General features: G+C 33.3%; 1 protein-coding gene across 23 annotated transcripts in view; it reads left to right on the top strand.

Annotated features, from left to right (window-relative positions):
* The window catches only part of acaca (acetyl-CoA carboxylase alpha), a 107,937-nt gene that overhangs the window by 20,027 nt on the left and 66,135 nt on the right, over positions 1–21,775 (top strand). For all 23 annotated transcript variants that reach the window (XM_087252158.1, XM_087252157.1, XM_087252150.1 and 20 more), the window contains 17 exon segments: positions 2,105–2,314; positions 2,415–2,585; positions 5,828–5,989; positions 8,274–8,437; positions 9,318–9,468; positions 9,615–9,718; positions 11,241–11,468; positions 11,906–12,056; positions 12,966–13,100; positions 13,215–13,361; positions 14,508–14,696; positions 14,780–14,880; positions 17,062–17,150; positions 18,278–18,402; positions 19,676–19,903; positions 20,946–21,035; positions 21,134–21,252. In XM_087252158.1, the coding sequence (XP_087108284.1) occupies positions 2,105–2,314; positions 2,415–2,585; positions 5,828–5,989; positions 8,274–8,437; positions 9,318–9,468; positions 9,615–9,718; positions 11,241–11,468; positions 11,906–12,056; positions 12,966–13,100; positions 13,215–13,361; positions 14,508–14,696; positions 14,780–14,880; positions 17,062–17,150; positions 18,278–18,402; positions 19,676–19,903; positions 20,946–21,035; positions 21,134–21,252 (2,564 nt within the window).

The following is a 21,775-nucleotide window of genomic DNA, read 5'->3' as shown; positions in this document are numbered from 1 at the left end:
TTTGATCAAACAAACACATGATTGTAATATAATCTTGCCCGCTCGACCGAGCGGGCTCTCAGATTATGAATATTAATTATCAACAATAACGAATTATTATTAATCATTAATATTCTGGATCAATTTATTGTCAGTTTGACCAAACAACGCAAGCAGAGCCGCCGCTCTTCCGAGCGGACACGGTAATGATCTATTCATTTAGAAAAAGGGAATTTAATTGCTACAGTACTTCTTGCGAAGTAGATTAATCATTCAAAAGTTTTAACAACTTATAATAGCTAGGCAGGGGAATCTGTATTTCAGTGACATTTTCTTGTGAGGCAAACAATACAATTCATTTGATTATAATGGAATTTATTGACTAGTCAGACGTAACGAACAAACAAACGCACAAACATACATTAAACACAAAACAAAGGTAAACCACGTGGCGATATCGGGTTTATAGAACGTGTAACAGCAAAGAGAAATAGTAAAGCTAGGAAATATACATTTCAGATAAAAGGCTGACAAAACTTTCAGTTCCACACGCACCATTAAGGATCACCAAGATTATAAAAAACACCTTTTTAATAAAAGGGGCACAGCTTAATCGCATAACTAAAGAAAATACCTGGGCTTTCATGTCTGGAGGTCTCTTTCTTTATGCGGGTTTTTTCCTTATGAAACTCCTTTTGATGTCCTTCTTGATGCGTGGAGTTTGTAATGCAGTTCGGACGAACACGATCGCAAACTTTAAACTGAGTTTACTTTTGCCGGAAAATAAAGAAAAGCTTGGCGGGAAAAAGTCCATGCGGCTGTGAAGAGTCGTGTTGCCCTTAAAGGGACCATGTTTGATGGGTTCTCTGTTCGGACCTTCTCTGAAGATGTTTGGGGGGAAGTCTGGTTATACCTGCGGGTCACGTGACAACCCGTACAGCATTCTGACCAATGATTTCAGGGGAAAGTTTGCGCGCGAACCTTCCTTTGTCTCGAGGCTGCTCGTATGCAAATTTGAGTGTCCGCCTAAAGCATGCGGACAGGCATTTAATACAGGGGATTAAATAATAAAGAAATGCTAGTTATGATCTTGCTCTATGCATCATGTGTTGTAAAATGTCAGCAGAAACCCATCAGTACCAAACATGGGGGGTTTAAAAGTACATCAACATGATTTTTCACATCCTCATATTATTTATGACTTAAAAAGGCCTAAAATGTACGAATTTGTATAAACTATGAGGAATGGTACACATTACAAAAGTTAGATATAATTAAACAAGAGATTTGGGTTCTAAATGTCTTTGTTTAAATATACTAAAACACTGGAGAGGAATGTATTTTTCTTCTGTGAGGAGAGGGCTGCTAGATGGGTTTTCTCTCTAATATGCCATGTCCCTTTGAAGTCGGCAGAGAGTAAATTAGGACTGCTCTGTGGAACGTCCCAAACTCGTTACTTGTCAGCAGGAATTTTTTTAGGCCAGACTTTTTGTCACCGAGTGATCTAAGTTGCCACGGAAATTGAAACCAGACCATTCTCATAAAATGTTAAACGAAATGTTTATCTCCAGCATACATATATGTTACAAATAATAATAATAATAATAATAATAATAATAATAATAATGTATGTCCACTTAAAACCTTGAAATGTGACATACAGTGGCATTTGCTGTTCGTCTAAGGTCCATATTTGGTTTACTATATTTATAAGGTTAAAGAAAAAATATACAAAGTAATCAAATAAGATAAAGTCCCTTTCCTTTTTAAAATATTCAAATTGGTTTTTTATATAAAGCTCTTTTGTATATTTTCTGGAATAGTTGACTTCAACAAAAAGTATATTGTGAAATATATAATTTTTGTAAAAAAAAAAAAAATGTTCATACTGTGAAATAAAATTTGGGTCATCCCGCCCAGCTCTAGTTAACAGGTTTCCAACATCCTTCAGAATATGTTCTCTCATATTCAACAGTAAACAGAAACTCTCAACAGTTTGGAACCACTTGAGCATGAGTAAATAATGAGTACATTTACATTTGTGGGCGAACTCTATCCTGTTAATCATTTTTGCACATCCATTAAAGAACTGCAACTACAATACTGTGTTTTTGGTTTTACTCAGGTTCAAGCTGAGGTTCCAGGTTCCCCGATTTTTGTCATGCAATTGGCCAAACATGCTCGTCATCTGGAGGTTCAGATCTTGGCTGATCAGTACGGTAATGCCATCTCTCTGTTCGGCCGTGATTGCTCCGTGCAGCGCAGACACCAGAAGATCATTGAAGAAGCCCCGGCTACTATCGCTACATCAGACGTGTTTGAAGATATGGAGAAGGTATCATATCTTTAGGCCTCAAATTTGGCATAAGTTGAATGATGATGTTAAAGTAAGGAATTGTGTCTGCTGCCATAAACCATTGTCTGGTATGTTTCAGTGTGCTGTGAAGTTGGCGAAGATGGTGGGCTATGTGAGTGCGGGTACAGTGGAGTATCTGTACAGTCAGGACAGCAGCTTTTACTTCCTGGAGCTCAATCCACGTCTTCAAGTGGAACATCCTTGTACTGAGATGGTGGCTGACGTTAACCTGCCAGCAGCTCAACTGCAGGTCTGTGTTTTATACCTTTAAGTTCGTTATTCGTTCCTTTATTCGTCGTTCTTTCTTTCTTTTGTCATTCTTTTTTTGTCTTTTGTTCCTTTAATACTTATTTATTTAATTATTTGTTTTATTTAGTTTTTTTTGTGTCTTTAAAGATAATTAGCAAATTTGTTCCCTTGTTTCTTTTCTTTTTTTTTTAGGTTGTATGTAGTTATTTATTTGTTAGATTTTAGCAAAGAGCTTTATTGATGAATTGATCAATTTATTCACCAGAATTTAGAAAAGCCCTTCCTTCCTTCCTTCCTTCCTTCCTTCCTTCCTTCCTTCCTTCCTTCCTTCCTTCCTTCCTTTTTTCCTTCCTTCCTTCCTTCCTTTCTTCCTTCCTTTCTTCCTTCCTTCCTTCCTTCCTTCCTTTCTTCCTTTAGTCATTGTCTGATTTAATAGTGCTGTTTTATGGCTCAGCGTTAGTTGTGTTTGTTTGTTTGTTTATTTATTTATTTATTTTTATCTTTCTACCTATCTATTTATTTATCTACCTGCCTATTTATTTATCTATTTATTGTTTGATTTATTTATTTTTTCTTTTGTTTTTGTGGTTTGGTTGTAGTTCGTTGTTTGTTTTATTGTGTACTTATTGTTGGTTGTTTACTTTCTATGTGTATAAATAAAAATAAAACTGTTCCTTGCTATTATGTTCATTTAAAAAGAGTGTTAATTAATGTAAAAAAAAAACACAACGTTGGATTTTAAATTTGCACGTTTTAATAAATACATTAACTACATATAGGAAAGTATTATAAAAATTATTACAATTACCAAAATCTTAGTGGTCTTACTAGAAATTAATTAATGTTCTTAAAATTGTAATAGTGTTTTTAAAAATATTTTATTTAAAGTGTTACTTATTTAAAAAGATTAAAGATTGCCACAGAGCATACTGTAAGACTCATTCAGGTCTCCACAATCACTTTCACTAGCAGCGTTTAGTGAACAATGTAAGACAGTCTCTGCGGTAGACACTGCTCACGTGACCACATGTCTGTGCTATATAGGTCACTTGTCTGATGGCAGTGTGCTTTCGGTCCAGTATGAGTGGGAGAGAGCTCTTAATATGCTTATGTAACATAAACGCTGCACAAAATGAATGAGGGGGAATTGAATGAAAAGGGCATTAGGGGAAGAAAAACTCAGTAGGAGGCACTCATTACTGAAAAAGAAAGAGAGTGAAGAAATTAGAAAAGTGTCAATATGAAGGGATATCCATCTAAAAATGAACATTGTTACTATTTCCTCACTTTCAGATTAGGGCTACACAATGTATCAAAAATTATCATTAATAGTGTATGAAATATTCATATTGCAGAGAAGTGCAATCAATGAAGTTAATTTTACGTGACAAGCATTTTTGTGCTGCACTAATTAATTGGTTATCCAAAGCTGACCTATGAGATGGCCCTTTTACTATTTTTATTTTCACTTCTTCCATATACAGTAGGTGTTTTTAGGGGAACCTAAAGTATAGCTGAAAATAAATATTAATGATAGGAGATTAGAGAGTAAAATGACAACAGAATGTAGAATTTCTGGAGAGGTTTTCTGTAATTTCTGATGTTGTAAAATCTAAGGGCTCCATTTTAACGATCTAGGTGCAAAGTCTAAAGCTCATGGTGCAAAATCATTAAGGGCATGTCTGAATCCACTTTTATTATTTTTAAAAGTACACTTTGCGCCATGGCACATGGTTTAACAGGGTTGTGCATATTCTCCTAACAAATTATGGGTGTGTTTTGTGCATAACGTGCAATAAACAATCAGTCTCATCTCCCATTCCCTTTGCGAGTCAGTTGTGCCGCCGCATGGTACATTTGCTATTTACATGGCAAAAAAGCAGTTAAACAGACCATCTGCACGAGGATAAAGATTGAGCCTCCTCAATTCGGCCTCTTTACTTTTACTCTTTACTTTACTCCTTTACTTTCGTGGAGTAAGGAAACAGTGGAAACACACTCCACTGAAGACATCTATTAGCGTATATATTTAATTCTAGTTTAAGTGCAAAGATTTCTTTCAAAACTATTTCTAAATTCAGTTCCAATTTCCAACAAACTAATAAATGAGCAATAATAATAAAGTGTCGTCAAAAGTGTTAAAACACGCATCTTATTCTTATTCCCCATATGGTGATGCATACGTCTCCAATACCTGACAGGTGAACAAATATAAACTTGCTTTTATTAAAACAAAAATAAATATGCATATTTCCCAGAGATGGGTTGCGGCTTGAAGGGCATCCGCAGTGTAAAAACTAGCTGGATAAGTTGGTGGTTCAATCCGCTGTGGCGACCCCGGATGAATAAAGGGACTAAGCCGACAAGAAATTGAATGAATGAATGAATAAATATGCACAGAAATAATACTGCTAATAATAATAGCATCATAATAAAAATGCAAATTTTCATAAATAAACTGAAAAAAAGCCCCCCCGAGATGAAGAAGGCTTGGAGGTAGTTTTTTTTATATCTTTGTAATAAATAATCATTTTTTGTCATATGTAAAGATTTTTGTGTGTTGCTCTATACCCTGTGTGTATTAAGCAATGTGTAAGCGGTACATAACTAACGGGCTCTGCGCTGGAATTTAAACCAGCTTTTAGATAGTCAGTGGCCTGATCTATTTCAGTTTCTCGAAATAGCAACTCGCCTGCAATGCGTCTTAACATACTTTCTTTATAGACCAGCACACCTATGAGTCCACAAAGCAGCTGAAATGGATTTGCTATTTAAACAACATGGCACAAAATGTGAAAATTACTGCTGTGCTAGTCTGAAAATGGCAACAAATCGTGCCAAAAACATATTGCGCATTATTGCTCCGGGTGTATGTTAGGGCCCTAAATGTTGCATCTTGACATTGTATTTTTAGATGTAATTAGCTCAGAAAAATATCCATTGCCTGCTTATTTTAATACAATCAATTTCAGGATTTTTTAATTGGTGATAAATTAGCATTTTGCGAGCTGTATATTTTCCCAGCATAGTGTAGCTGTTGTTTAGCCATTGACATCCACAGTAGATAAATGTTTGCATTGACAATTAATTTGACAAATTTAGAAAATATGAACTCATGTCTTTTCGTCTACCTATTTAATCATATCTAGGAGCGGGATTATCACATTTTTAAGTTTGTGAAATGCAGTAATTATGTCTTTAGATGTTTGTCTGTGTGTGATGGTTTAATATTTGGATTTTCAGATCGCTATGGGCATCCCACTTCACCGTATTAAAGACATCAGAGTGCTGTATGGGATGCAGCCATGGGGAGATTCCCCCATTGACTTTGATGGACTCTCTACCACCCCCTGTCCACGAGGACACGTCATCGCAGCTCGAATTACCAGTGAGAACCCAGATGAGGTGTGTGAGTTTGACTGATATTTTAAGGGTCGCAGTGTAAATATGTAGTCACTTCTGGTCTCAATCATGATTGCGCATTCGAAGGGGATAACCAGGAGGTTGTAAAGTAAGCAATAAAATGTCTCATGTTTCATTCTAATAATTAAAAGGTCAAAATTATCAAACAATTTCAGCAAGTAGTGTAATGCAATATAACATGATGTTTTTTTTTTCCATAAAAGAAATATTAAACAAAAATGACTACGTAATCAAACAAAAAGTGTTCAAGGGTAGCTTAACTAATGTGTCGGTGCTCATTGGGTAAGAGATTTATCAGAATTGCAAGCAAAGGTAAGTCCAAGGCGCTTGAAAAATGTAGAAAAAATATTAAAAAGACTTTATTGACATGGCTATAAAACTGCACTTACATGTTTTGACAAACGCTTGCTTTCGTCTGGGTACATAGTTGCCCAAATAAGTGCTATTTTTTAATCATCAGAGAATACTGAAACCATGTAACTTGGGTAAATAAGACAACTAAGGCCTTTATCTATTTGGATGGTTTTCTTTTTAAATGCTCATTCACATGACTAAATGTTTTGCTTTAGTTTATGTAAATTTAATTAAAATGGCGTTGATGTTTTCGAAATGTAAAGTTGACATCAATTTACAAATGGAGAATAAAAAAAAGTGTTATTTCTAATACTATTAGACTAATTGTAATAGAGACTAGACTATATAAAAATGTTGTTTGCTGCACACATTAAAAAAAGTCAGCTCCAAGTGGGCCATAAACCTGGAGTTTTTATTAATTTAATGTCTCGTACGTGACACAATATTCACGCGAGTCCAATATTGTGCTTTATGAATGTTTACACCTGCCCCAACCCCAAACCTAACCTCACAGTAACCTGTTGCGTTTTATTAACCTCTACACCTACCTCAACCCTAGGGTTAAGTGGATAGACGTTGGCCGATAAACATCACGATACTGAGCTGGCATCACTATCCTCTGCCCTGCCCTCATCACAACAGCAACCAACTCATGAAAAATACACACTTAGGCCCCATTTGCACTAATAAATCTTTGTTTTAAAATGGTATTTTAGAACAAAAACGATCCACACTGGCATTTCTGAAAAGTCCTCGTTCCACACTAAACATAAATCACATGACAACAAACAACAAATATGGATCGTGTCTCATAGTTGTTAAACGTGATATTTAATTCATCTTGTCTCTATCTAACGACTCTTCGGTCAGCGTCAGTACACTGCTTCAATCTTTAGCTATCACGTTTAGTAATTTTAGTAAAAACCTCGGATATACTGTGGGTTGGTTCCTGTTGATTGAGAACCTTTTTTTACCAACCAAGTTTGTCGACACAATTATAATGACGCAGATCACTCTGCCTATTCATTCCAGAGGAGTCCTCCGGAAAAAGTGATTGACAGGTGAAAATTTGTGTATAACTTTTCTCTCTCTCTCTCTCTCTCGCTCTCTCTCTCTCTCTCTCTCTCTCTCTCTCTCTCTCTCTCTCTCTATCTCTCTCTCTCTCTCTATCTCTCTCTATGTATGTATATATATATATATATATATATATATATATATATATATATATATATATATATATATATATATATATATATATATATATATATATTTATGATTTGGTGATGGTTAAAACAAAGACTATAGGGGTCAGGTAATTGAAATGAGGCAGGCTACAAATAATTAATTCATTATGAATTAATTAATTAATTATTCATAAATAATAAATTCACCGCTGCCTACAACAATGATCGACATCGCCCAAACCTACTCAACCCTAATCCTTTAAGTCCTCCCCACTTGGAGGTCATCCAACCTACTTGCGGTAAAATCCCTCCTGCTTGGAGGTCTCCAGGCTGCAGCGAAACCTACTTGAAAAGAATAAATCTCAGCGTTTGAGAATTAATATTTCCATTTCAGAAATATATGAACTGCTCACTGCCAGTTGTGTACAGTAATAACAATTAGTAAGTAATGGGATATTTTACTTCACTAAATATTAGAATGATTTCAATTATCATGTAACACTGGTTGCTGTAAAATGTAGTTGTATTAAATAAATCATCAGTAAATCAACAGTAAATTTAACATTTATATTGAAATCTTTTTAAAAAATCCCAATACTATTTTATAATTTTCTGAAACCTTACTGACATCAAAATGTGTAAATATTATAAAGTAATTTAAAATACATACCATGCAATAGGGTTCTATCGATGCATTAATTGTGTTGTCTTTTTTTTGTGTGTGTCAGGGTTTTAAACCCAGCTCTGGAACTGTCCAGGAATTAAATTTCCGCAGTAACAAGAATGTGTGGGGCTACTTCAGCGTGGCGGCAGCTGGAGGACTGCATGAGTTTGCAGACTCTCAGTTTGGCCACTGCTTCTCCTGGGGAGAGAACCGTGAGGAAGCCATCTCGTGAGTACTTCCAGTCATAAGCATCTTCATTTTTGAGATGTGCAGAAGTTAACTTTAACTACTTAAACTCTGCTGCTATTTGGGGATTTCCGCCTGGATTTTGCCGACCCAAATTTAAAAAGCTTCCCAAATCCACATAAAGAGGTGTAAATGCAAAAATTTGGCATCATTTTAAAGAAAACCCTTTGAATTTTCATAAAACACTGGAAACACCACAATTCATTCAACAACTGTTTGGCATATGAATATAATTCTGTAAAAAGAATGCTAGAACTGTATGAGCACTGGCAAGAGCTTTCATTTGAGCTATAACTTGTACATGTGTCATTAAAAAAAAAAATGAAAATCAACCAATGTAAAATACCCAGCTTGGGTATCCAAAATACTGTGTATTTAAGTGTAAATAACTTTTATACAGTGGAATACCAAAGTGATGCATATGTGCATAAAATATAGATTCTACACTTTCAAACGAAACCACTTACGAGGGTCTGGTGCAATGCTAGCCCTTTAAATCTGAAAGCGAAAGTCGATGATGTCACGGACCTGGTACCGGGTCCGCAGAGTTTAAGTGGTTAAACATTGAAATCTTTTCTTTGAATTTTTATCATTTTAATAAATGCTAAAATGCTCCTATTTTACCTTTTACAAAATGTTAGATAAAAATTCTCCAGAAAGTAGCTGTAAAATTTCAGCTCTAAATACCCATCAGATCATTTAATATACACTGCTGATTGTCAATTTTGTAGTTAGAGAAAAGTGTAGCTGTTTTTTATAGCCTGCGCCTTTAAATGCAAAGCTGGTTCTGGATTCTGTATGTATTCAATAAGAAAAAGCATAGAGAGATGTATTAAGGATTTTCTTGGCTGTGTCATCTCAGAAACATGGTGGTGGCCCTCAAGGAGCTGTCCATCAGAGGAGACTTCAGGACTACAGTGGAGTATCTCATAAAGCTGCTTGAAACGGAGAGTTTCCAGCACAACAGCATTGACACAGGATGGCTGGACAGGCTCATCTCTGAGAAGATGCAGGTGTGTGAAACTGCCTCTTATGACACTGCCTATCTGACACTCATGTACACACCATTTGGGCACATCATTTAAATCACCAATTAATGGCTTATGACTTCCAATGTCTTTAACTGTCTATGTGGTTTTGTCTGTGTGTGTGTGTGTAGGCAGAGCGTCCTGATACTATGCTGGGGGTAGTAAGTGGAGCTCTGCATGTGGCTGATGTTAACTTCAGGAACAGTGTGTCCAACTTCCTGCACTCACTGGAGAGGTTACAAATCATTTAACAGATTTCGAGAGCATGATAATTAAATTCAATAATTAAATTAAATTAAATTTAGTTTCATTTCATTTTAATTTCATTTGACTAAATTTCTTTTAATTTTGTTTCATTTATTATAATTGAATAGAATTTTATATCTTTTAATTTAATTTATTTTTTTTTTCTTTTAATTAAATGTAATTTATTTTAATGTCTTTTAATTTAGTTTCTTTAAATTATTTTATTTAATTTCTTTTAATGTCTTTTAATTTAATTTTAAATTTAATTTCTTTTAATGTCTTTTAATCTAATTTCTTTTCATTTTATTTAATTAATTTTACTTAATGCAAGTTAATTTAACTTAATTTCATTTAATTTCTTTTAATTAAATATAATTTAATTTATTTTAAATTAATTAAATTTATTTTATTTCTTTTAATTAAATTCATTTTCTTTTAATTTTATTTATTTTCTTTTACTTAATTTATTTTAATTTACTCAGTGCAAGTTAATTTAATTTAATTTCTTTTAATGTCTTTTAATTTAATTTCTTTTATTGTCTTTTAATTTAATTTCTTTTTAGAAACTTTTTTAATATAATTTCTTTTAATGTCTTTTAATTTATTTTAATTTGATTTAATTTATTCTAATTAATTTATTTTAATATAATTTTATTTTATTTTGACACACTGCTGTTTTAAGTTTTAGAACAGTAATGTTTTTAAAGAAGACTCCCTAAGCCTTCATTTATTTAATCTAAAAATACAGCAAAAACAGTAAAAAGTGATTATATTTTAACTTAAAAAAAACTGATGTCTTTTTAAATATATTTAAAAATCTAATTCTTTCCTGTGCTTTCAAAGCTGAATTTTTAGAATTAATACTCCAGTAACAAAATCTTTCAGAATACACTATAATATTCAGATTTACTGCAAAAAATTTTTTTTATTATTATTATTGTTTGTTTTCTTCGATGAATGAATATTTATTTTGAAAAAACACATTTATCTTAAATAAAACTATTTTGTGATGTAATAAATGTCAGTATAATCACTTTCGATCAGTTTAAAGCATCCTTGCCAGAGAAAAGTATAATTTTTTTTTTTATATTGTCTTCATTAATAAAGGGGAAAGGATGCTGAATCGTTCAATGTTTCAAAAGCTTCCTAAATTAATTTTATCAGCTTTAATTAATCTTTTGGATTTTTCTATTCATCAAATAATCCAAAACAAAATGAATTAACAGTTAATTAATAATAATAATAATAATAATAATAATAATAAATGTTTTTCAAATCTGCATATAATTATTTTTTTTAATTCGTACTGAACTATAAAAAAACATTTAGGACTAATAGAACATTTTATAAATTATAGCAATCAATATTAGTTTATCAAAATAAAAATGGATCGAAGATAATTCAGTATCACCCACCTAGCTCTAATCAGCATATGTTTGAGTGTGCACTTGGTGCATTGTTTGTATTGTAAGGAGATTCTCACCCTTTTTCTGTGTTCTGTATGTCTGTAGAGGGCAGGTTTTACCAGCACACACGCTGCTGAACACGGTGGATGTGGAGCTTATCTACGAAGGCACCAAGTATGTGCTGAAGGTGACCAGGCAGTCTCCTAACTCTTATGTGGTCATCATGAATTGCTCTTCGGTAGAGGTGGATGTTCATCGCTTGAGTGACGGTGGTATGTTGCTCTCGTATGATGGCAGCAGCTACACCACCTACATGAAGGAGGAGGTAGACAGGTAGGAGTCTGGGTGGAATTACGGGATAGAGGATACAGGGACATATTGTCATATATATATATATATATATATATATATATATATATATATATATATATATATATATATATATATATATAAAGGGGGGGCCCTTGGATTTGTTATAGCCCCAGGGCCCAGTGTGTTCTTAATACGGCCCTGCTTTCAGCCATTATAAATCAGTTTTTCATTTCTGATGCTCTGTTTGCTAAATTAAACAAGAAACATCAATTATTAAGGTCATGAATAAATTAACATTATTTTTTACACCCTTAAATAATAAAACATTTTCTATATTATAAATAATTAAACTTAAAATGAAATTAATCCTAATTCATTTAAGAGACTGCAATAAGGGAATAATGCTAAAACACGTATTTGTTAGAAATCATTTGAGTGTGTTTTATTTCATTCTCTAGGTATCGCATCATTATCGGGAATAAGACGTGTGTGTTTGAAAAGGAGAACGACCCTTCAGTCCTTCGCTCTCCTTCTGCTGGGAAACTCATCCAGTATACAGTGGAGGATGGAGGACATGTGTTTGCTGGACAATGTTATGCAGAGATAGAGGTTTGAAAGGCAGCTTTAATCACTTTTCAGATTGACAAAGTGAGCATTAGCTATATTAGTGATGTAACAGACATTTTGGCAAAGACATTAAATGTCAGGAATAATGTAAAAAGTAAAAATTGATTTAGCTATAATTATATTAACATTCCATATAAACAAATAGTTTATCGTAAGTGCTGCTTAAATACATAATGATTGTTTTTGTTGTTTATCAGCTAGCAAAAATTTAAAAAGTGATTCCAATGATATTGTTTCTCTGTGTCATTATTGTTGTTGTCAACAACAATGCGATAACAACAATGGTCTTGTTTTTGTTTTGTGGACTTTTTGTGGACTTCGCTGTTCGTTAAACTTGTTAATAAATTTTAAATCTTTATTTGATAGTTGTAGTGATTGTCTTTGGCTAGAGCAGGCCTGATGTTTTAAGTTAATCAGAATGAGCAAACGTGTGTTCATGTTGGTTCTTAAAAGTTATAAATAAAGATATTTATTTTCAAAATTGTAATTTGTGCAGGTCAGTATATAAACATTCATAGTTTACATTTTTTTATAAATGAAGAAAATCATAGAGTTTTATGTCTATATATAGACAAGATGTAGAAAACCCAATCTGATAATATTTCCCTAAATAGAAACAGGTTTTTCGCAACTCTATAAATGCTTTTTATATATATATATATATATATATATATATATATATATATATATATATATATATATATATATTATGTAGTTTATTCTTTATTTCAGTTAGCAAAAATATATTTTTGATAGATTTAGTTTTTGTTTATGATATGAACTTTTTAGTGTGATGAGAATTGTGTCGATATGCAAATGAGACCTCAGAGATACTTGTGCATGTACAAAACGTTTTTTTTTAATGGTTTGCTTTATGTATGCCTCTTTTAGGTGATGAAGATGGTGATGACTCTGACGGCCTCAGAGTCTGGCTGTATTCACTATGTGAAGAGAGCAGGTGCAGTGCTGGAGCCAGGTTGCATCATTGGCAAACTGCAGCTAGATGACCCCAGCAGAGTACAGCAGGTACATTCAGTGTGTCATGTGTATCTATGAGCAGTTGATTTTCCCCTTAAAAATCATAGACCTTTTGTATGGTTTAGCGTTTGAAATGAGTGTGTTTTTTTTTGTTTGTTTTAGGCGGAGTTGTATACAGGAACTTTACCCAGCATTCAGTCTGTGGCTCTCAGGGGAGAGAAGCTTCACAGAGTCTTCCACAGCACTCTGGGTCACTTAGTGCACATTATGAACGGCTACTGTCTGCCAGAGCCTTTCTTCAGTGCCAAGGTAGGGCAGGTGGAAAAAATGTAAATTGATAATCTCTATCTATCTCTCTGTCTGTTTTTTATTTTATTCACTTGTTTTTATTTGTTCATTTATTTATTTTATTTTTTATTTATTTGTATTACTTTTTTATTTTTTTAATTTATTTTATTTATTAATGGTCCCTCTTTAATCACAGGAGCTTTAAAAATAACCCTTAATTGGCAAAATCTGCGAAGTAGTTAGCTTTATTTTTTACAATTATTATAGATGTTTTAAGGCTGTAAAAGCCCTCACTAAACACTTTGTACACTTTTCCCAGACAGGCATTAACATTTTCACACTTTTCTCTGTTGTTTAAACACTTATGTTATTTTCTTCCCTCTTTATGTAACAAACCAAATGTTCATTTATTCCGTAATGGGGCCCTACACCTGCGTATCTTCTACCTTTCTTTAGCATGTCTAGAAGTCCAACTTTTTGTCTGATGGTTAACATCTTTCTCTGCCTTTTGGGTGCTAGCGCATGTGCCTTTGTCTGTACAGAACGTTTCAGAGTCACACAGCTAGTGATCAAAGGTTTATGTAAATTTGGTTATGTAAAAAACAAAAAAAAGCATGTTAAATTGCAAAAAAAAAAAAAAAATCTGCAAAACTGCAAGGCAGCGAAAGATGAACCACAATATAGTGAGGGAAGACTGTGATTTATTTGTATTTATTTGTATTTTCGTTTATTTATTTGAGTAATTTTTTTATTTTCCTTTTTTATTTTGTTTATTCACTTATTTTTTATTTATTTATTTTATTTGTATTTTTTATTTTTTTTATTTTTATTTTATAATTAAAATATAATTATTTATTTTGTTTATTTATTTTATTTTTATTTGTTTATTTATATTTGTTTATTTATATATTTTTTACATAATTAAAAAATATTCATTTTATTTATTTATTTATTTATTTATTTTTGTATAATTTAACCTAGCAGCAGTGTAGAACAGTAAAGACAAAGGGGCAAAACAAAACACAAAAATCCCTACAATGACAGTAAAGACTTATATCTGTAATATTCAAGATGATAGAAGATCTGCTTTGTCATTCACTTTTGACTGGTTCCCTTGTCATGCCAGATTTGGTATGAATAAGTATTAAGATTTTATGTGTGTTTTAGCTGAAAGAATGGGTGGAGCGTCTTATGAAGACTCTAAGGGACCCCTCCCTACCCCTGCTGGAGCTTCAGGACATCATGACCAGTGTTTCAGGCCGAATCCCTCCTGCGGTGGAGAAGGCCATCAAAAAAGAAATGGCTCAGTATGCCAGCAACATCACCTCTGTCCTCTGCCAGTTTCCCAGCCAGCAGGTCAGCTTAAAGAGAGTTCCTGATTATCTAAAGTTTTCAGTCTGTGGCTGTTGCTTGTAAATGCTGTTGTATTCCCATATCAGATTGCCAATATACTGGACAGTCATGCTGCCACGCTGAACAGGAAGTCAGAGAGAGAGGTCTTCTTCATGAACACACAGAGCATCGTACAGCTGGTTCAGAAGTTAGTTCATTCATTCATTTATTTATTCATTTAAACAACCTACATATGCACAGCTATGAAAACAAAATACTGAATATTTCTATTTTTAGTCATGTTTGAGTGTGTGTGTATATATACATATACTTTTTTTCTTGTTTTACTATAATCTTAATGACATTTTTTTCACATTTTAAATAAAAATATTGTCAATTTAGAGCATTTAAGAAAAGTAATAATAAAAAGGTGCCACTTTTTCATGTGTTTCATACATTTCATATATTTATATTTAAACAAACTTCAGAAGTGTTAAGAAGTTGATATCAGTTGTAATAACACTGATTTCATATCAATCACTACAAATAATAATAATAATAATAATAATAATAATAATAATAATAATAAATATAATATTTTGACCATACAGTGTATCTGGAAAGCTTCACTTTTTCCACAATTTTGTGTTACAGCCTTATTCCAAAATTGATTCAATTTATTTATTTTTTTTCAAAATTCTACATACAATACCCAATAATGACAATGTGAAAAACAGTTTTTTGAAATTGTTACAAATTTATTAAAAATAAAGAACCTGAAAAATCGCATGTACATCAGTTTTCAGAGCCTTTGCTGTGAAGCTCTAAATCAAGGATCACCAAACTTGCTCCCGGAGGGTCGGTGTCCTGCAGATTTTTAGCTCCAACCCTAATCAAACACACCTAAACTAGATAATCAAGGACTTACTAGGAAAACTAGAAACACACAGGCAGGTGTGTTGAGGCAAGTTGGAGATAAACCCTTCAGGGACACCGGCCCTCAAGGACCGAGATTGGTGACCCCTGTTCTAAATGGATCTCCGGTACATTCTGTCTCCACTGATCATTCTTGAGATGCTTCAGCAGCTTCATTGGAGTTCACCTGTGGTCAGTTCAGTTGATTGGACATGATTTTAATGGCACACACTTGTTTATATAAGGTCCCAGGGTTGACAGTGCATGTCAAAGCACAAACCAAGCATGAAGACAAAGGAATCATCTGTAGACCCTCGAGACAGGATTGAGGAGGGCTGGGGAAGGTTACAAAAATTTTCTGCTGCTCTGAAAGTTCCAATGAGCACAGTGGCCTCCATCATCCATAAATGGAAATTGTTTGGAAGCACCATGACTCTTCCTAGAGCTGGCCGGCCATATAAGCTGAGTAATCAGGGAAAAAGGGCCTTAGTCAGAAAGGTGTTCAATAACTCGACGGTCACTCGGTTTGAACTTTAGCTTTCTTCTGTGGAGGGAGGAGAACCTTACAGAAGGACAACCAACTGTGCAACAATCCACCAATCAGGCCTGTATGGTAGAGTGGCCAGATAGAACCCACTTCCCACATGGAATTTGCCAAAAGTCATCTGAAGGACTCTTAGACCATAAAAAACAGAATTCTCTGGTCTGGTGAGACTAAAATTGATCTCTTAGGAGTGAATGCCAGGCGTTACGTTTAAAGAAAACCTGGCACCACAAGGTTCATCTTTCAGCAGGACAGTGACCCAAAGCACAGCTCCAAAATATCAATTAAGTGGCTTTACAACAACTCAATGAATTTCCCTGAGTGGCCCAGCCAGAGAGTCCAGACCTAAATCCTATTGAACATCTCTGGAGAGATCTATAAATGGCTGTACACCATCGCTTTCCATCCAACCTGATAGAGTTCGAGAGGTACTGCACAGAGGAATGGGCAAAATGTCCCAAAGACAGGTGTGCCAAGTTTGTGGCATCATATTTAAAAATACTTGAGGCTGTAATTACTGCCAAAGGTGCATCAATTAAATATTGAGCAAAGCCTGTGAATACTTATGTACATTTTTTTTTTTTAATGAAATTCACAATTTCAAAAAATATTTTATCACATTGTCATTATGGGGTATCGCGTGTTTTGAGGAAAAAAAAAATTGCAATCATTTTAGGAAGGCTGTAACATAAAAAAAGTAGAAAAAGTGAAGCGCTATGAATACTTTCCGGATGCACTGTTTATTATATATCATTCTGTCATTCATCTGGAAATAAATCTCCTATAGACAATATTTATGGAAACCTACCTAATAAATATAGTGTATCCAGGCAAACCTAAAAATTTCAAGTGGTTTCTCTTCTTTTTGTATGTGCAAATAATGACAAATAAACACACTAAATTATCTGGCCTTGATATTTGTGCATTCAGGTACCGCAGTGGCATCAGAGGACATATGAAAGCAGTGGTGATGGATCTCCTCAGGCAGTATTTGAGAGTGGAGGTTCAGTTTCAGCATGGTATGCAGCAAGCACTTTGTCTTTTATAGTCATAAACATTAAGAAATTGCTGGAAATTTAGGATGTTGCCTTATTTCACCATTTGACCACAGGATGGCAGTGTAATATCATAGATCCAACCCGGAGTAAATGTAAATATTTAGTTAAATGTTCAAATATAGAATTTATAATAACAGAAGGAAAACATTGAAAGATTTTCCACAAAAAAATTAAATAAAACAAGCATTAGACATTTTCATATAAAAATATGAGCACAAAAGTTCAAAATGGCAAAAGCTAGAAAACACATGGTATATAATTGCAACCCCTACTAGATTTTTAAAAAAGTCTCAAAATATTTTATTTCAATAAATGTTTTATTTGTTCTGATAATTCCTAGTGTTGATAATTTTAATCTAATATTATTTAAATTAAACTGAAACAATCAGAAATTATACTTAAAAGTGTTAAATTCATTTCAATGATTTAAAATGATGTTTAAATAAATTGTAAATATTAGATTAAACTATAAAAGTAGTTTGAGTTGATTTGAAATAAAGCGGTGGTACCAACTGACGACCCTGCAGCTGACCCAAAGGTGCACTGGAGGAGGTGCGGCAGGCAGTAATGTCAAGCAGGTATTTACTACTTGAAATTCGAACATTTGAATTTTTTTAACTAAAGACATAAAATAAACTCTGATATAAGTGTCAGATGTATAAAAATAGACAAACATTACAAATTTTGTCTTAGCAGCTAATGTGGATAAATTGAACTACTAAATTGTAATCGAAGCTGACCATGATTGCAAAAAAAAAAATATTCAAATCAAAAAGCTAAATCAAAATACTTACTTTAATAGAAAGGTGTATAAAACTAGATCAGGTTTCACTTTGTCTGTATTTTATCTGCCTTTCTCTAACCCCACTGTTAAACACATCGGTAAATTAATCTTATTGGTCAGTTAATACCTTATGCATTATATTCAGGATGATTGTTATTTTTAAAGTAACTTCAGGTCTTTAAATAAAATATTAAATAAATTAGCTTTTTTTTCTATGCATTCCATTGTATTAATTCTTCTTATTCTATTAACTTGTTTAAATGAATCAATTTACAATTTATCTGTTTGTTTATGTTATTGCCAGGTCACTATGACAAGTGTGTATTTGCACTACGAGAGGAAAACAAAGTAGACATGGCCAATGTGCTCAACTACATATTCTCTCATGCTCAAGTCACAAAGAAGAACTGTCTGGTCACCATGCTGATTGTGAGTATACTTATTCGTTTTTTTATCATTCAGGAATTCTTGTAGACATAGCAAGATGATAAAATAACACATTTATTAAACTATACTGTTGAAGTCTAAATTATTAGCCCTTCTGTATATTTTTCCCCAATTTCTGTTTAACGGAAAGAAGATTTTATTTCAACACATTTCAGAAGTAACTTTTATTATAATACTAAAAAAAAGATTTTTCTTAGATTTTATTAGGCGAATTAGATTTTTCTTCTATTTTGTAAAAGAGTTTTTCTATAGATAGTTTACAGATTATCATCATATATTGTTAAATATGTATGTGTTTATATATGCATATTTATTATATATATTATATATATATATATATAATATATATATATATATATATATATATATATATATATATATATATATATATATATATATATATATATATTATATACATTATGTATATGTGTACATGTTTATATGTGTGTTCGAAGGGGTGTACTGTATATGTATGTACATGCCATGTTTAGGCATATTTATCTGTACATATTTGCTTATTAGTTCTATATATTTTTAATATATATAAGCTAGTGTATGTCATTGTATGTATATGTGCCACTATCTATGCTGAATTAATGATGATAGCTAACCCTGTTTGTTATAATATTTGAGTGATATTGAGATATTTAAATGAGTCATGTGACCGTAGTACTCAAGAGACTGAATGCACCTGATCACCGTTACCCCGATGAAGGCAGTTCCTTGCCGAAACGCGTAGGTTTTTTTAAGGTTTAGCCACGTGAATAGAGGCTTTTTTAATTTTTCTACATTTTTGAGTGCATTGGACTGATTTCTGTTGTAATTTTAATAATAGTTTTAGTTTCCCTTAATAGTTTTAAGGCCTGATTTCTTTTATCTTTGCCATAATGGCAGTACATAAGATTTTACTAGATATTTTTCAAGATACTAGTATTCAGCTTAAAGTAACATTTTAAAGGCTTAATTAGGTTAACTAGGCAGGTTAGGGTAATCAGGCAAGTCATTGTATAACAATGGTTTGTTCTGTAGGCAATAGAAAATTGCATTGCTTAGGGGGCTAATAATTTTGACCTTAAAAATAGTTTTAAAAAAATTAAAAGCAGCTTTTATTCTAGCCGAAATAAAACAAATAAGACTTTCTCCAGAAGAAGAAACATTATAGGAAATAATGTTAATTTTTTGCTAAAAAAAAAAAAAATCACAGGATGTCAAATAATTTTGAATTCAACTGTATGTGTCTGACTTCTCTTTATAGGATCAGCTATGTGGGCGAGACCCGACCCTGACGGACGAGCTGATGGCCATACTCACAGAGCTCACACAGCTCAGCAAGACCACCAATGCCAAGGTGGCATTGCGGGCACGGCAGGTTCTCATCGCTTCTCACCTTCCCTCATATGAGCTGCGACACAATCAGGTGGAATCCATTTTCCTGTCTGCCATCGACATGTATGGACACCAGTTCTGCATTGAGAACCTGCAGGTACACTGTAAAAACGTTGGCTTCCACACAACTCCTTCATGTTGTCCCATAGGTTGCTATCAGTGTATGCAAACTGGCACTGCAAGTTGTTGGCTGTCCACAGAGCCCAGATAAGACTTATGACAGTTCATATTTCTGCTGAGCCACAGAACGCCATATGCATAGTTACTACCAATTCATGGTGCGGCGCATCTTGTGTGGGACCTTTAGAAATATATACATTAAACACATTACAAATCATATAAAATGTATTAATAATGTACTAATTTATTAAAATTTGCAATAATAATAATTGATGTATATATTTTGGCTTTAGATCATGAATTAGATTAACAAATTGATGTTAAACTGTTGTTGAATCTGCAGTAGGATTTATTATGATGTTCATTATTATATATTTTTTTAATGAATGAAAATAAGGAAACATTTTACACAGTTAAAGTTCCTTCACAACGTTAAAACATCAAAAAAGCATCATTTAAAAAAAAAAAGCATTTCTGATGAAACATAACACTAAACACCAATTTAATGGCTGCTGAAATGTTAACAATGACTCAGGAAAAATGAAATTTTAAAGTATTTTAAAATGAAAAACTGTTATTCAGTATTACTCCTTTTATTCCATATAACTGCTTTTAATAGATTTTTTATATACAGCCATGTTGAAAATAAGTGACTTAAAAAACATTAATCATAATTACTAATCCCAATATTACAATGCTAGTATATAACTGCAATTTCATTTGATCAATCTATTGGCCTAGAGCAGTTTTTCTCAACCATGTTTCCTAAGGACCACCAACACTCCATGTTTTGGATGTCTCCTTTGTCACACCTATTACAAATCTGAAAGTCTCTGCTAATGGCCGATGATCTGAATCAGGTGTGTTTGGTTAATAAATGTGTTTGGATATGTGCGTAGCTTGTGGTCCTCCAGGAACGTGGTTGAGAAACACTGGCCTAGAGCACTTCAACATTTTTTTTTGTACTATTTTGCTCTAGAACATTATGGAATTATTGAAACTTTGCTTCCCTTTCCTAGAAACTGATCCTGTCAGAAACATCCATCTTTGATGTGCTGCCAAATTTCTTTTACCATAGTAATCAGGTGGTACGGATGGCTGCTCTCGAGGTGAGACTGCGCCATTTTTTATCTATTTATTCAGGAAATGGAGTGCTTGGGGTTGTCTTCATACAATAAACATTCTGCTGCTCATTCTCTTCCCTTAGGTGTATGTTCGTAGAGCTTACATCGCTTATGAACTCAACAGCGTCCAGCACCGTCAGCTGAAGGACAACACCTGCATCGTGGAGTTCCAGTTCATGCTGCCCACATCCCACCCCAACAGGTACCTCACCATGTCCCATTATCCTGCTTTTCACCATTTTTGCCATTCCCTTGCTGGGACTTTGGAGGAGATGAAACACTGTGTAAGACAGGGGCGAATGTAGTCATTTTCCTTGGTGCAGACAAAAGTGTTGAATAAATTTAGTTTTAAAGAAATTTACTGTGTATCTAGGAATGTCACAGACTTTTTTGGTTAATAATAGGGCTATACTCCAACTCAAAACCATGTAATGGATGAGCATCTATCTTTTCACTATATAAGAACACCGCAAACAAACATTTTGAGAAACTGGCTGGTTCAGGCCTTTCATGGATGCAGGACGCATACATTTGACACAAAGTCTCAGTAAGTGATTCATTGAATTGAGTTCAAAATGGCAGATTGTTTTTAAACAAAGCGAGTAATTAAATTTTAGGCTCTGTTGTTTCTGATATTTTTAATGAGAATTATTATTTAATTGCTCCTCCACTGTCCCACAATCCACATCCCCTTTCACCCTTAAAATGCTCTACTTGTGTACAGT

The sequence above is a fragment of the Danio rerio genome, chromosome 5 (assembly GCF_052040795.2).
Source record: "Danio rerio strain M-AB ecotype USA chromosome 5, GRCz13ab, whole genome shotgun sequence".
Classification (NCBI taxonomy): Eukaryota; Metazoa; Chordata; class Actinopteri; order Cypriniformes; family Danionidae; genus Danio; species Danio rerio.
This window is presented reverse-complemented; position numbering and strand designations above follow the sequence as displayed.